The 16,586-nt window shown below is 40.2% G+C and overlaps 1 protein-coding gene across 3 annotated transcripts in view; it reads left to right on the forward strand.

The window, feature by feature from the left end:
* Window positions 1–16,586, forward strand: part of VPS13A (vacuolar protein sorting 13 homolog A) — a 146,903-nt gene that overhangs the window by 60,027 nt on the left and 70,290 nt on the right. For all 3 annotated transcript variants that reach the window (XM_083403280.1, XM_083403281.1, XM_083403282.1), the window contains exons 21-31: window positions 4,363–4,495; window positions 5,433–5,550; window positions 6,232–6,370; window positions 8,707–8,794; window positions 11,449–11,618; window positions 12,178–12,334; window positions 13,666–13,745; window positions 14,575–14,634; window positions 14,724–14,874; window positions 15,907–16,023; window positions 16,131–16,234. In XM_083403280.1, the coding sequence (XP_083259406.1) occupies window positions 4,363–4,495; window positions 5,433–5,550; window positions 6,232–6,370; window positions 8,707–8,794; window positions 11,449–11,618; window positions 12,178–12,334; window positions 13,666–13,745; window positions 14,575–14,634; window positions 14,724–14,874; window positions 15,907–16,023; window positions 16,131–16,234 (1,317 nt within the window). The remainder of the gene's footprint in view (window positions 1–4,362; window positions 4,496–5,432; window positions 5,551–6,231; window positions 6,371–8,706; window positions 8,795–11,448; window positions 11,619–12,177; window positions 12,335–13,665; window positions 13,746–14,574; window positions 14,635–14,723; window positions 14,875–15,906; window positions 16,024–16,130; window positions 16,235–16,586) is intronic.

A 16,586-nucleotide genomic window follows, 5' to 3' on the forward strand; every position in this document is an offset into this window, starting at 1 on the left:
TCCTAATTATGACTTGTATTTTATTGTACCCGATATGTGGATAGTTACACTTGTGCATGTGGTGATGACTTAAAATGGGAATTCAGTGCCATCTAGCAATAGCAAGCAAAATTGCAGCTCCAACAGAATTTTGAATATCCCTCCCTCCTTGGAAGCCAGTTTCTGATTTTGCCTCTACTGAATCTGTACTCAGAACATTCTCTGTCTCTTCATTCCTGCTTCAGTGTTTCTCAATTTGTGTTTTTTTTAAGAGTGTGTGTTTTATCCTGTGTCTTCTAGAGCCCCCTCCCCCCAGTGTTTCTTAATAAAAAAGAATAATTGGAGTGAAAAAGAATTTTTATCTAGTAGGCGTATCATTTCAGGAGGGTGTTTCTGGGCTCCTGAGTTGGGCTTAGGCTCCGCCCTGATGATGAGGCAGGAGGAAGGAGTTCTTCAGGGATGTGGTTAGCTCCCAGTCAGCTTTTTTCTCCTGCCTTCAACAAGCAGATCACTTCCGCTTCACTCCCATTCTTTCTGTAATATTTACTTAACCTTTTATCACTATCTTTTAAATTTTAACTTCTCCTAATCTCTTATTAGCTCTGCTGATAACAGTTGCCCATCATTCCTTTCTTAAGGAAAAACAAAAGACAAAAATATTTACTTCATATTCCCTCTGTCTCTTTCCTTTTCCTAAGAAAAAAACAAAAAAACACTTGCCTCAGATTCTCTCTGTATTCTGTGTTCCCACCATTTAAGTTCCGCCCTCCCTTTGCTTGGATTGGTGGCGGCTGGTTTTTTCATCTGCTCTTTTGGGTGGGAAAGAGAAGAAGGAGCATTTGAGGAGGTCTGTGGCCTCAACACCAGTCTCTCCAGAGCTTTATTTCTCCCGGTCTGCAGCCTCAGAGTTTGTCCCTTGATTCTCTACACGAGCTGCTGAGCAATGTCTCCTCCCAGTCTACTGAACTTTTCCTTCTGGTCTACTTTTCTATCCATTATCTGTCTGATCAGTCTGGCCTAAGGGTCATTCCACATCAAATCAATGCAAAAAATGGGTTTCGCCGCTTACTGTCTCAGATTTTGATGAAACTTGATGTACACTCATCCCTTATGGTTGAAAGAAACCCCCTTAATTTTTTTTCCTCTATCACAAATGGTTTTTATTTTATAGCACTTCAAAGTTTCGTGAAATCTGCATTTCTGTCCCTCTTGAGATCCTCTGCCTTCTGTACATCCCCCCCCCCCCCATAACCAATGATCCGATCTCTTTGAAATTTTACACTGGCTGTTTCTCCAATACAGAGATGGAGAGAACAGTGACGGCCTTTCATCCCACCCAAATACATCAGGGGGGTTGCATTTGAATTCTCAGTTAGTCAGATCAAGAATGCCTTAATTGCATCAATTGCTTGTGAGATGTGACATAGCTCCCCTTCTCAATTTGGGAAGCAGAAGCAACCGTAAGAGAAAACCCTCCTTCCCAGATGCCCCGTTGCCTGATGGTCATGGTGGTATGTCTCTTGGCTCTCCCAGTCCATGTGTCTTGCCCCCGGGTGGCACAGCAGGGAAAGTGTTTGCCTCATTGGCTATGCAGTCTCCTGGGAAAGGCTGCTTCCTTGAGTTGGAAGAGTGTGTGTGGAGTGATGGTAAGGTCGCTGAGGAACAGCAATCGCACCATCGTTTTCAGGAGGCTCGTTATATGCGATTACTTTGCAGAGCCCTGGCTGCTCTAGGTTTAATCTCCCCCTCAAGAAGCCCCCCCCCCTCCTTCTAAGGGAACTGCAGTGCTCCCAGGGCCACAGTCCTCTTCCAAGTTTATTCCAACCTCCACTCTGTTTTAAAAGTTGGCTAAATTGGAGCAGGATACCCCACTCCATCCTCGGTTTAAAAAGTGGTCCAGATTGTGACTAAATATGTTATTCTGAACCCTGAATTTATGTCTTCTTTAAAATCTCTTTGCTTGTGAAGGGGATTCTCAACTGAAGGACACCACAGAGAGTCTCATATACTTTGCCTTACGCAGAGATCACAAGGCTACTGCTTCTTCTTTTAGAGCAGCTTGTACTGCCTCCTTTTTCTCAAGGGCATCGATCATTTTGGGTTGGTGAATTACTGAATAACCCACAGCAGGATCCTGCCAGGGGTAGGTGACACCCCCCCTCCAAAAAAAATCCAGGGTGGCAGCCTTTATTGTTGATGCCACTCTGGATGCTACTCAATTTCCAGCTCAAGCCATGACAGCACAAGCTGTTGTTTGCTGCACATTGTGGCTCAATCATTGGGAGCCTGATCCATCTCTGGGAAAGAAAGTTTCATCTGCCACATTATCCAGATGCCTATGTGCTTGTATATCTTTGGCTTATGAGTCTCTCAAGTTAGCTTTTCCATCACTTACATTACCACACTCTACCAGATCAGTGTCAGGGAAGAGTTAGAAGTTTTCAGTTTCTCAGAGGGAGAAAGCATTCCCCAAGGGGGGAGGGAGAGCGGTGAATCTAATAGAAGGGAGCAAGAGGAACAACAGGGAGGGACTGGCTGTTCACAGGAAAGGCAAGGGTTCAGTTCTAGCTCAGATTCGGAGGAGGGGAGATACAGGCCAGCTCTAGCCAGGAGGTTAGAAAAAAGAGCGGGAAAGCGAAGGGAGAGGCGCCTTCGCCATTTTGAGGGTGGCTGGTCACGGAGAAGCAGAGCTCAGAAGGTATCTGAAATAAGTGACTCTGAGGAAGAATAGTTAAGAACCGTTTATAAGAATGTTTTGTTAATACACAATAAAAAGTTTTATAAAGAACAAGAAGCATTTGTGTGGTGATCTGAAGAGGACAACGACCAGTCCTGACAATCAGCATCTACGTCGGTGGCCTTTGCTGCCAATATGCCTCTCCTGGATATCTGCAAAGCAGCTAATTGGGCATCGGCAAGTACTTTCACTAGGCATTGCAAACTAGATCTATTATCCTCAAGTGATGCAGCCTTTGGCTGCACAATTCTTCATCAGGTTTTATAGTTAGCTCAACAGCAGTTGGGTCCTGCCCAGTTGGGAATCGCTGTGGTATGTCCCAATCTGAAGACTTCATCGTCCACCGTAATAAATAGGATGATTGGTCTTACCTGAATAGTAGGTGGATCATCAGGTGGATGATGCAGTCTTATCCTCAAAGTTCTCTTTCTGTTAGCTGTTACTTCTGTTCTTAGAGTATCTGGGTTGGAGGCATTCATCAGAAAAGCATTTATGTGTTTTCATTAAGGGCAGGGTGGTTTTGAGAACTGATCCCTTCTTCCTACCCAAAGTTCTGTCGAGATTCTCCTTATGTTTTATCCCAGCCTTTCTCACCCATTGGAAAAGGCCTGGCATTTGTTAGATTTGTGGTGGACCTTTGAGGTGTACATAGCCAGGACAAAAGAGTGTAGATTAACTGACTCCTTGTTTGCTTCCTTTAATCCCACTCCCTTGGGCAAAAAAGTTTGCTCTTCCATCTTATCTAGGTGGTTTAAAGCTTGTAGTGTAATGGCACGGGGAGCTTTGAAACTTCCTCCACCATCTTCTATTACAGCTCATTCCACTAGGACAACAGCTAGTTAGGCAGCTTTCTCTGCTGACAACCCTTTGATTGATATCTGTCAGGCAGCCACTTTGCCATCTCTTACTACATTCACGATGGAGGCTTACGCTTCAGCCGAGGTTGCCTTCAGCTTTATGAATCTGCAGCAAGTTCTTCCACCTTAGTACTCCCCATTGCAGTTGGGAACCGCCTTAGTTGGGTATGCTGTGGTACGTCCCAACGCGCTAGCCCAGTGACACCCTCCTGAAATAATATAGTTGGTTCTTACCTGAACTGTAGATTTGGGAGAGGTCACTGGACTATCGGGACCTCACTCTGGTGTGGCTGCAATGGCCTATAAGTTTGTATTGGATTGTCTAGATGTTTTTCCTATAGTTCTTAGTTTTTCCTTATTGGGATGAGAGTTTACTATCATTTTACATACCCTTACTGTGTTGCTCCGATGACTATCGAGCTTCACAAGTCAGTAAAACTGATTGAGAGCCAACCACATCCCTGAAGAATACTTTCTTCCTGCCTTGTCATTGGGGTGGAGCGTAAAGCCAACCCGATAGCCCAGCTATCCCTCCCAAATCTACAGTTCAGGTAAGAACCAACTGTACTGTTTCTTAATGGTTCATTGTATTTCCTAAAATTTCCTTTTGATATTCTGTCTTTAATTATCAGTACAGGATATCTCATTAGATCATCAAGAAGTCTGGAAAAGTCTTACAGGTTTTTTTCTCTTGGGGACAGTTTAAAAGTAAGCTTTATTTCAATAAATACTTAAAGATGCATATTTGGAAAACTAACAACTGATTATTGCTGTTATTTTCTTTTTAAGATGACAAGTAAAAGTCGGTCTGACATGTGCAATATCAAAATTGGTGAAAACACTCTTGAAGATATTATGTCAAGAGCATATGATATGTTTGACATTCAGCTCAGCAGCATACAACTTCTTTATAGCAGACATGGTAATTATTCATATAAATCAATGCTACACACACACACACATATATTAAAAAGTATGACAGGTTTAGCATAAGTTACTGTTAGTCTGATTCCAACAGTATGATCACTATTGTTCAGTGCATGTTGTCGGGTTTTATCTGATTTTAAAAATTTCTGATGCTTTATATTTATTTACCTGGCATTTAAAAAATAAATAGTAGTATGTGCATGAAAATGAAAATGAGAGAGATCTTTACATCACCCCAGTGAGCAAGAGGATGGTGACCAAACAGGACCCAATAGCCTAAAATTCATTTGGGGAAAAATACTTTAATTACATGTGCAAAAGACCAGTGATTGCATCTTAGTTTACTAAAGATGTATGCTTAAATATCGAAGAGGAACAAAAAACATAAAAGAATCTTGAGAAAATGGGGGGGGGGGGAATAATGTGTGCAGGAAAAATACAATACATTGGTTCAATGAGGGGGAAAGATGTACAGTATACAGTATTAGATTAATTACAACTTAACCATGGTTGACCCTTTCATCAGCCCACCTGAACACCACCTGACCTCTAGATAAGTTTACTACATTCCCAGCTGTTTTACATAGCTTTTTAAGGGAAGAATATAGCTTACCATCAAAAGTAGAATTCAGAAAACAGGCTCCTATAGTCTTAAATGCATATCAGCAGATAATTATCAGTTTATAATTATCACAAGGATCAAGAAAATCAACTTAAATGATATGCACACCACTTACGCATCTAGATGCACCCATGCATTTTGACTTCACAGTAACAAAAAAATACTACTAGAATTAATTAACAAATAAATTTGTGAAGTGGTCCATCATCTCTTTAAAACAACACGTGCTTTGGTGTGTATGCAGGCTGTAGGGAAAATGTGCATGAAACTGAGACTCAAGCATTGTAATAGACATCTTTTCTATCTTTAGATGAAAACTGGGAGGAAGCTCGAAACTTACGATCCTCATCTCAGCATATCATACAGCCTCTGGATGTGAAAATGGAACTGAGCAGAGCAATGGTTGTAACAGATGCAAGAATGCCCAAGTATGACATTCTTGCTGTTAAGTGAATTTTCAGGTTGCTGGCTTGGTAGGGAGCACAGTCGCTGCTTCCATTGTCCTTTACTTTGAGAACAGACCATTTATTTTCAGTTTCCTGTTCTTTAAGAGCTATTCTCTAGAACAGCTCTTATCCCATGACTCCTAAGTTTACTCAGAAGTATTTGTTGAGGGACATTGTCAAAAACTGTTTTGCCTGACAACAGTTTCTTTGAAACTGCTGCCCTGAATTCCTTGACAGAAAGGATGTAAGTTTTAAATAAATGCAAATAAAATAACATTTAAACCTTGGCAGAGCTGATCAGTGCATGTTCCATTTTTATTATGTCTTTCAGATAGTTATTTTAATGCATAGGTAGGGCTGAGGTCCTTTTGCCCTCCCCCCCCCAAAAAAAATTGAGGGGGCCAGCTCCCCCACGTTAATAGGCATTGCCATTCAAATGGTATGTGTGTGTCATGTCAATTATGTGCGGTGAGGCTTACCTGCCCCCCAATATTTTATTCAAGTTGGCACACCTGTTTCAATGTTAATTGTTCTTTTAAAAAATCATATATGCCTACCTGGAACCACTTGCGTTGTGGGGCTGGATTTAATTTATCAAATAGATTAATTCCCTAGTACATGGCCCCCTTTGTTTTCTAATTGCTTTGTCTCTTTGTGTTATAGGTACAAAATGTTTGGTGAACTGCCATTACTGTCTTTCAATATCTCAGATGAGAAATTGAAATGTATTCTGGATCTTATTGATAGTATTCCTTTACCAGAAGCTCCTCCTGAAACTACTGCTCCTACACAACCTTCCAAGGCAAGTGTTGTATTGAATTGGTAGAAACATTTGGTCAAGCTTCAACAATACTGGTAATTCATCTGCCACTTCATCATAGTGCTCTTTTTAGCAATGGGATATTTCTTAGTGTGGTAGAGGTTCACACTAAATGAGTTTTTTTACCACCATGTATTTGCTGTGGTAGTGCTACTCAGCAGGACTTTGTTTCATATCTGGCTTGTAAGCTGAGGTTAAAGCAGAATTTCCCAATTCAGATATAATAGGAAACTGTGGTTTAAAGAAAGCATGATAAAAATAGCAATGTCAGATGTACAAGAGGAGGGAGCTCGTGACTTGTTTGTGACCTGATAAAATACTGGAGCACTGACCCTATTGATAAGTTTACATCCCTCACCTCCAAATATTGCCAAAATGACTCCCTCCCCAAGTTTATTGACCGCAAAGTTACTTAGGGTTAGCAATATGTGTGTTTCCCTTTTACAGATAACATATTTCTAGATTTCCTGTTTTAGCAGTAAAGCAATTCCTCTTCTTTTCTGAAGCCTCTTTGCTATCCTTTATGACTTAGTCTGCTGCTCCTTAGAATGTTCTTTAAGTTTATTTACGGCCATATTCCCTTGAGATGATTTAAATCATTCATTTTGTCCAGATAGTTTCAGTAACTGGCAGTGTAGTTTAGTATGTGAATTCTTACACTTTAGAGTTTTCTGAGTGTGTACCAATACAGAATCCTGAAGAAATGTTACAGTTAACATGTAACTGCAGAATAAAAGTTCCCTAGTCTGGAAATCAAAAAAGAGAAGAACATTCCTCTTCCGCTGGACCTCACTCAGCAGCTTTTGATATTTTATTTATTCGTGACATTCATGTAAACAATCATGGTATCTTGGAATGGCTTCCCAGAATGGAATTTGAAGGTGTTAATTTTATACCTGACCATCCTAGACAGTTGTTTCCAGAAGGTAGTACTGGCTCTACGGCTGGCCTGTGACTGGTTGGGGCTGACGGGAGTCCAGCAACATCTGGCTAGCCAAAGCTTCCCTATCCCTGATTTATGATACCTATTTTGTCTCCTAAGCTGCTTTAAATTCTGTATAAAACTGGTGGGAGAAATTGTCCAGGGATTTGAAGTGCAATGTCTTTGGTATCTGGATCACACACACACATACACGCAAACTGTCTGTCTGTCTGTGTCTGTCTGTCTCTGTGTTTTTCTTTGCCTCCATCTCTCCTTGCAGCCTAGGAAGAGATCTTGGGGCTGGGTGTGGGCAAAGAAATAGAATCTTAATCCAGACAGGACAGAGGGACACCTGTTCTGTAGAACTCATGACCAGGGACAAGGATCCATCCTATGTTGGATGAGACTATACTTCACCTGAAGCCACAGGTTCATAGTCTGTGGGTGTTTCTGACCTTAACCCTGGATGCCCTAATGACAAGTGTTCTCAAAGGTGTCTTTGCCCTACTTGGGCTACAGTACCAGTTTCATCTGTTTCTTCAAGTCTCAGTTCTGCCCATGTTAACACGTGCCTTAATATCATGTCTAGAGTATGTAGTCTGCCCTATGCAGAAATTTAATTCATCAGTAACATAGCATAGAGGTTGTTAATTAAAGCTTCCTATTGGGAGCATGTAAATCCCCTTTTAAAGCAATTACAATGGCTGTCCATTTGTTTGAGACCAGTTCTCATGACCTTTTAAGGCCTTTGACAGTTTGGGACCAAGATATCAGAAGGACTGTCTTCTCTTGTTCAAAGCTGCCTGATCACAAAGGTAAACTCTAGAAGCTCTCTTGTCTGTTCCATCTCATCTATTATATTACTCCCAGACAAAGGAGAGAGCATTGCATTTGTGGTAGTCATGTCTAGGTTGTGGAAATCCCTCCCCATAAAGGTTGATTCCAGCTTCCCCTTTTGGCTTTCCACTGGTGAACACCTTCCTCTTTAGGAATGCCAATGGTGTTAAACAGAAAGTCAATTTATGTTTTTGGTGACTTGTTTCATTGTTAGTATTTCCTGTTGATGTTTTTAATTTCATTTTAATTGTCTATATTTATTGTTGTTATTTTTGTATCTTAAGGTTATTGTTAGCTGTCTTGAACAATCAATAAAGATGACATTTAAAATTGTCAAATAAAAAATATTAAGAAATAATAGTCATTTTGTACATATAAATTATTATTTTTTATTATTATTTATTAAATTTGTGTACTGCCCTTCAATCATAGATCTCAGGGCACTTCATAGCATAAAAATACAAGATCAAAATACATAATAAAAACAAGAACAAACCAAACTAAGAACGCTCCCCTTGCCCTACAATAAATACGTGTTACATATTGCTTTCTGTTTTAGCTTCAGGTATCATCACTGATAACAACACCACAAATGTCAACCTCTGTACTTCCATTTCTAGAATCTCTTTCGGTAGCTGGATCAAGTGGTAAATATTTTCTTCATTTTGTTTTTGGTTAATGTATGTTCAGAAAATGTTTATGATATCCTAATATTTATTATCTACATGTTTAAATTTTCAGGCAGTTTCTTTTCTAGGACCTAAACCAGACAAACAGATATGGTGCAATTTGGTGTGTGTGTGTGTGAAGAATTAGAGTAAAAATCTCACAAAAGTTGAACTTTTGAACCAGAGGAGTGTAGCTCAGAAGTGGTTATAAAAAAGAAAAAAAATCAAGCTGTGGAGTCATCCCACTGGAAGGATCCATCAGTTATCAGTACCTGCTCAAAGAAGTTGCCTCTGCCCTATTTCCAAGAATCCCTTCTCTCTTTGCCTCCTGTGCCATAATAGCTGATCCCATTCAACAAGATCCTCCAACGATTGGGATAAGTTTTTCAAGGACAGGAGTTGACATGAGAAGGGGAATGTGGGGAAGCCGGTCACTGCCAGCCCCATGATTTTAATCCATAGTTCATTTTCTATTGTATATTTAAAAGATCTTTAAAAAATAGATAAGCGGTTGCATTCATCCAAAATTAGTTGTACTTAAACTCAATTAAGTCAAATGTGAGACAGGCGCCATCTCTGTTGCCTTTTCAGCAACCACTGAAGACCTTTTAATCAACAAGGCTTTAAAGTAGAATTCTTTCCCAGTAAGCATCTGTATTGCAGCTGTTTAGTTGCTGTGCCTTTTATCTGATCTGTGATCCTTTACAGTTTTTTCTTCAATCCTCTTTTTATCCTGTAAGAATATGCTGGTGAATATGCTTGTGTATGTTGATGCAGAACCTGTCCTGCAAGGAGTTAAAAGATATCTGTCCACTTACAGTAGATGTTACCTTAGTGCTGTTCAATTTGCTAGAAATGTCAGAAGAATCCATCTCTTTATTATGCCAGACTCAGAACCTATGGGCTACTGTAGTCGTAGTTCCATGGCACCCATGTCTGACAGGATCAGCAACATCTAGGATGTGGTCCTAGCTATTCTTCCTCTAAGAACAGTAGGCCTCATGACCTTTACTCAATGGCTTGCTATGATAGCTTTCTGTACGGTCCATCCCGTGGACACACATCACACACACACACACACACACACACACACACAACATTTAGGATGGCTTCTCTTCCTAAGCCAGAAGAAGATCAGAGCCAAGCACCACAATCCATTACTCCTCTCTGCCCTCCTGAAACAAACTCTCATCCGGTGGCTGGACGCTGATCATCTCACATAGAACATTCCATTAAAAGGGCCTCAGAGAGCAGTAATCATTACTGATACAAGGCTTCATGGCCGGAAAGCTCATTATCTGCATCTTACAGCTCAGAGACAGTTGAGCCACTTAGAAAGGGAACACAGCTTAAAAAGGCTGGAGCTCAGGGTGGTGCACTTAGCTCTCAGACACTTTAACAACAGGCTTAAACAGATGCACATCCCGGTCCTAATGGACAGTGTCACCACTAGGGTAGTTCTCATCTGCAGCCGATCAGCAGGGAGGCTAGGAGAATGGAACATTGGTCATTTATTGTACATAGTTCTTATTTGGCAGCCAAATGAGCCTGTCACACTGCACCCTACATATGTGCTGCTCAGTCTTCATTCCTCACTTCTCACTGATTGGGCCTTGCCCTTTTCACACAATGGAGGATTCCTATTTCTTTCATTTCTGTTGGGGGGTGCCTTGGCTCCTGGTTCAAAAAGTGTTCAAGGGATTTTCCATGAACAGAAACTGTGGACACAGTTGAAATGTGGAAAAATATTAAAATTAATCTACAAGTTTCCTGCCTGGGCTGTTAGGAGATGATGTAACCCACAGTGACTGGCTCACATTATCTGCTAGAGAAGACCCTTTCATTATAAGCAACCAGTGCTCCGTTTGCAGTTGTGAAGACTAGCATGTGAGTTTACAAGCAAGTTTACAAGCTGCTGCTGCTCTTGCCTGCAAGTAGATACCCCAATTTATCACTTGATGTGCTAACTGGACAGATCTGCTTGGAAGGGACATAATTGGAGTGTTTAGATCATCATCATCATATTTATACCCCGCCCATCTGGCTGGGTTTCCCCAGACACTCTGGGCAGCTTCCAACAAAATATTTAAATACAATGGTCTGTTAAACATTAAAAGGAAGAAGACAGCCTTCAGATGTCTTCTAAAAGTCTGGTAGTTGTTTTTCTCTTTGTCATCTGGTGGGAGGGCGTTCCACAGGGCGGGTGCCACTACCAAGAAGGCCCTCTGCCTGGTTCCCTGCAACTTGGCTTCACACAGCGTGGGAACTGCCAAAAGGCCCTCAGCCCTGGACCTCATTACTAATTCATAAATTAGTGACTTCAGCAGCAAAATCTGGGAATTGTTATAGTGGAGATACTTTCTGTGATGAGGTCTTGATTGCATCAGCTGTTCCTGGTATGCCAGTGTTTCTCAAACTTCTCCAGCTGTTGTTGGACTAAAACTTCTATAATCCATGATCACTGGCCCTGCTAGCTAGGGATGATGGGAGTTGTAGTCCAACAACAGCTGGGGATCCAAGTTTATAGTTTATAAAGGCAATTACAGTTATGTAATTATTGGATTATGTTAAATATATTTATGGCTTAAGTGTAAGCATTTCATGATAACCATTTAAACTATTATCATTATTAGAATCTGAAGAAGAATTTTTTGATGCCCCAAGCAGTCCTATAGAAGACTGGCCATTTTTTGAAGCTTCTTTGGGGTCCTCAAGTAGGCCTGGCAGCTTAAAGAAAAAGGCAGTGAGACGGGAATCGTTGAAGAATATGATTGATTTCCAACTAAGATTTGAAATACCTGAGGTAATATACTATTTTACCTTACCGTATGTCTCTTCGTGACTGATCCTAACATACTGCTGTGTGTTTATCCTTAACTATGTTCCATTCTTTATCTCATTACTGCAGTCATCTATCTACCTATCTGCTTTGGAGTTCTCTTGACTGGACATGTAGAGGATTGCATTGTTTTGTAGTAATTGCCTGTAAATTTAAATTTGGTTCATAAAATATGAACATTGAAGAAATAAATACATTTGGAGGCAGGGCCCTTCATGACCAAATAGCATGCACTGGCACTGAGAATGAAAAAAAACCCAACAGCTTTTCTTCTTTATATTTCTTACTGGATGCAATTGACAACTTTTAACGGAATAATGGAATAAAAGATGCCTAGAATGATGTTCCAAATCAGTTTTGTAGGAATGTGTAAACCAAGGAGGATTTTTGAAACTGTCTTCTACACCATATTCTAAAAAGCTTTTAAAGCTTTTCTTACGTTTCTTCTCTTTATAAGCAGCTGCCCACCCCCAGCATGTCTGTTGGTTTGGTTGACTTAGCCCCATATTTTGTTTATACATAGGTGTTCCTTCAAGTGTCTCGTTTTACTGAAGGTGTTGAAAAGCCAATTCTTCGTTTGGAGATTTATAGTTTAGGCACTGAGCTTAAGCTAAGAACATATGATATGGCAGCCACTGCTTTTCTTAAAGAGATTTGCTTAATGTGTCCAGAATACATGGGTAAGTATTTACCTCTGTGTTAAAATAATTATTAATTATTTGTGGTTGCTATTTAGGTTTCTGCTGGAAAAAAGAGTTGTTGGGAAAATTAGTGTAAGGCATAGGAGGATTGGCAGACAACTCACAGCAAAGGCTTGCTCTTGAATATAGTCCTTCTTATCATTAGTTTATTTCTATGCCAGTTTTCCATAGTAAAGCACACTGGCGCAGCTCACACCAGTGCCAGGAAAAAATGTGTAAGTTTCTGTTGTGAGCAGAATAGCATAGACAGCACCTGGTTCAGAACCACCTCTAGACTGTGCACCCGTCCTTTCAGGAGAAGTATTATTCCATTCAGAGTCAGATCTAGACTTTGATTTTGATTGGCAGCTTTCCAAGCCACATTACTTCTGTCATAAGCAAATTGAGCCTTAGCTTGAGCCTCATTCATTCCAGTATCTCCTTCCCTCAGTATCCGTTCAGGGTTTCGACTGTCTCCCTGGAGTTACTAGGTGGTGGAAAAGAGAGATAGAGCTGTGCTATCATCTGCAAATTGATAACTCTTCAAGCCCAATCTCCTGATGAGTTATTTCAGTGCTCAAGGGATGGAATAGAACTACAGTGGTACCTTGGTTCTCAAACTTAATCCGTTCCGGAAGTCTGTTCCAAAACCAAAGCATTCCAAAACCAAGGCACGCTTTCCCATAGAATGTAATGCAAAATGGATTAATCTGTTCCAGACTTTTAAAAACAAGCCCTAAAACATAAATTCAACATGAATTTTACTATCTAACGAGACCATTTATCCATAAAATGAAAGCAATAAACCAGGCATGTCCAACTTCAAATAGGCTGCAATCTACCAAGTATCAAATACTGGCAGTGATCTACCCATTGTCATTGGAGGGACGAGGAGCACACGCGGGGTGTGTGTATGGAAGGAGGTGGCTAAGTGGACACGGGAGGTGGGAGTTTAAGTGGCGGGAAGGAAAGGGAGGCAAAAGTTATCTCTCCCCCCTAAAGCAGCTCGCTCCCCCTCCAATCCAGCCCTTTCTTTCTCCCCCCCCCCCAAGCAGTTTCCCCCCTCAAGCCAGCCCTTTCCCTCCCGCCCAAGCAGCTCTCCTCCCCGCAAGCCAGCCTTTCTGGATCCCTCCCCCCCGCAAGCACCCCTTTTTTTTAGTTTAGCTTCTGAAGCTAATTATAGAAATGATCTTACAATCTAATGATGATTAAATCATATATTGAGATCCTGTTCTGTCACTATTTATTGATCTGGCAACATAACTTTGAAAATACAATAAGTAACTCCAGTGAGTATGTCATTTTGGCTATACTGTTCTTTGTTTTTTTAGATGATAAAAATAAGCCAGTTTACCTCATTTCAACACTGGATAATTTAATTGATGATCTTCTAGCCATTGAATATGTAAAGGTAAGAGTGCTGAAGGGAAGATACAAATTTTTTCTTCACCATAATACTGATGTGTTTTAAATACTATTTAAATTGACAAATAATCTTAATTATCTAATAACCTAGAGACCTGATCCTGTTTGCTGTTTTAGCAAATGAACATTAGTTTAGGCACTCCATCTCAGAAAGGATGCTGTAGAATGGAAAATGTACAAAAAAGGACAGCTTTAGGGGGGGAAATGACTGGGGAGGATACCATTGATGTATGATGTGTATATACTTTCTTCTCTCCATTTACACTAGAACTCGAGGTCATTTAGTGAAATGTATTTATTTAAATTATTTTCATCCCACTCTTCAGCAAAGTGGGGTGGGGTGGGGAGGCTCCCAGGGTAGCTTCCAGATACCAGTAATAAGACAGGACAGACAGAAGAGAGTATCATTTCACCTAAGACATTAATTTATGTATAATTGTGTCACAAGATGTGGTGATGACCACAGTTCTAGATAGATTTAAAGTGAGATTAAGTAAATTTAGGAAGAATGGCTAAATGGAGCTTCCATGTTCACTAGCCATGTGCCTCTGGAAGGCAAATGACAAGGGGTGCCATTTTTCTTGCCTTTCGTTTTTGCTGTGGACTTCCCAGTGGCCAAGGTTGAAGACAGAATGCTGGATTAGATGGGCCCTTGATCAAGTCTAGCAGAACACTATTTAAGTTAGTATGCTAGTATCAGAACAAATACTGAGGAGCAGATGTAACAGCATTATCTATATTTCTGGATAGAGCTAGGTTGTATGGTATATAGTGTTTTCTCATTTTAACTGTCTTTATTTACCTTCTGAGAACAGGCAGATATTAATTGCCCAGATCTGAAAACTACTTATAAGAATGTGGTACAGCTCATAAAGGTAATAATGATGGCTTATTTTTGTAATTTTTGCTATGTCCAGGAAAGTGCATTTAAAACATATTCTTACTAAGATTACTTTGTTGTTAGGTTACTTTTTCTTCTGTAGATATCCATTTACACACAGAAGCACTTCTGAGTACCATGAATTTCCTAAATAGTCTTCTACCGAAACAAGAGACAAGTACAGTAGAGATCGTCCAGGAAAAAGAAGAAAAGAAGGAAGTTCTTAAGAAACTTAGTAAGGTCTTTCAGTCTCAAACTCTTGTATTGCTAACTTTCTTCTAGCCTCATTTCACATCCTAGGCTTTTAAAAAGTGCATGCAGGAAAGTGTTTCAGGCTGGATGACAGCAAATGAAAATTGTGGGTCATGTTCATTTGCCCAAACCCTAATCTAGAAAATAATTCTCGAGTTTCTGTATAGAGTCGGAGTGGAAGTGGAATGTGCTTTAAACATGGTACTTCAGAATCAATAAAGTGCACATGGCAATCAGTAAAGTGCACATCAGTTACTCTGATAGTGTAAGCATTACTGAAGTGTATTGCCTACACCTCAGGAGAACTTTGTTCCTTCTTATTTCCATGTGTTATTTGAAGGACGTTTAGTTTGAAGAAATCTCTCATGTACAGATAGAAAGTTGCATTTTGCCAAATCTACAGTCCTTAACCAAATCTACAGTCCTTAACTAAAACAGTTGGATGGCACCTCGTACGTCTCCTTCTGGCAGCTCTGGCAGCTAAGCTTGTGCCAAGCATATTGCTCTCCTTTCCTTTGTATCACATCAGCAAAGCCGAGGGGGGTTGGTCATCATCTGGGCAGCCCAGGACCTCCATACACACTGCACACTCCATACACACTACCCAATGGAGGTGCACTCCATTGTCTCTCAACAGATGGATGCCAACAGCACTGTCTTACTCAGCTTTGGAATCCTAGTATGTACTGAGGATTAGAGAAAACCTATGAAGTGACAGCCTCTTCTCTGCTTATGTAGCCTTGCCTGTGTCAAGTCATGCCCCAAGGAAGGAGGCATAAAGACATTATTTCTTGGTAATATTTAGTCATTTCTGTTAACTTGAAAGATACTGCTTTAACTCTAATGGCATGTTGCACACAAAAATAAAACAAACCAATCTGTAGAGCTACTACTTTCATAGTTTGCATTCCTCTCTGTATTTGTGCACTCTATGTTTTTGTACAACTGTGATCCTCGTTGGAATTCAGATCTCTAATTCCAAATATAACATTTTTTGCTTTCAACTTTCCCATAGCTTCAAAAAAGTCAAAGTATGAAGATGTTTGTGATCTCCATGTTTGTGCAGACATGTCCTGTTTACGCATTTTTATAAGAGAACAAAAAAGCTGGATATCTGAAATCCGCATTGAAGGTAAGACTAAAATGCCAATTGCAATATTTAAAGGTTACTAGAACCCAGAGGAAGTACCTTGAAGATTGTGCCATATTAGATTTGTTAATGAATACTGTTAAATTTAGGTCTTGATAGTGAGGTGAAGATGAAGAAAGAAACAACTGAAGTATCAGCAAACTTAAAGAATATCGTTATTTTGGATTGTGATGAGGCAGCACTGCATAAAAAGGTATGTGTGTTCATTTAAAGGGCATGCCAGGCTGTGTACAGAAAGCAGTGTACTTGCAATATAAATATTAGGCTTCAGCCTGGTTTAATTGATAATGACTTTAGTCATTTCTTGCTTATCCTCATGCTTGGTGTGGTTTCTGGGTATATGTTTTATACCAAAGAGTAGGGACAAAAAAGCCTGTTAACTTAAACTGAAGCCCTTCAGCGAAGGACTTACTTTGTGACTGCCACACATATATTGTATTGAATAGTGTGCAGTAGAGAAAAGACATAGGTTGGATTATGTAATGGACACACATCATTCTTGCCAACCTTTTCCACTATGCTCCCCAAATATCTGCTCCTGGAGG

The sequence above is a fragment of the Podarcis tiliguerta genome (assembly GCF_965153285.1).
Source record: "Podarcis tiliguerta genome assembly, chromosome: 11".
Taxonomy (NCBI): Eukaryota; Metazoa; Chordata; class Lepidosauria; order Squamata; family Lacertidae; genus Podarcis; species Podarcis tiliguerta.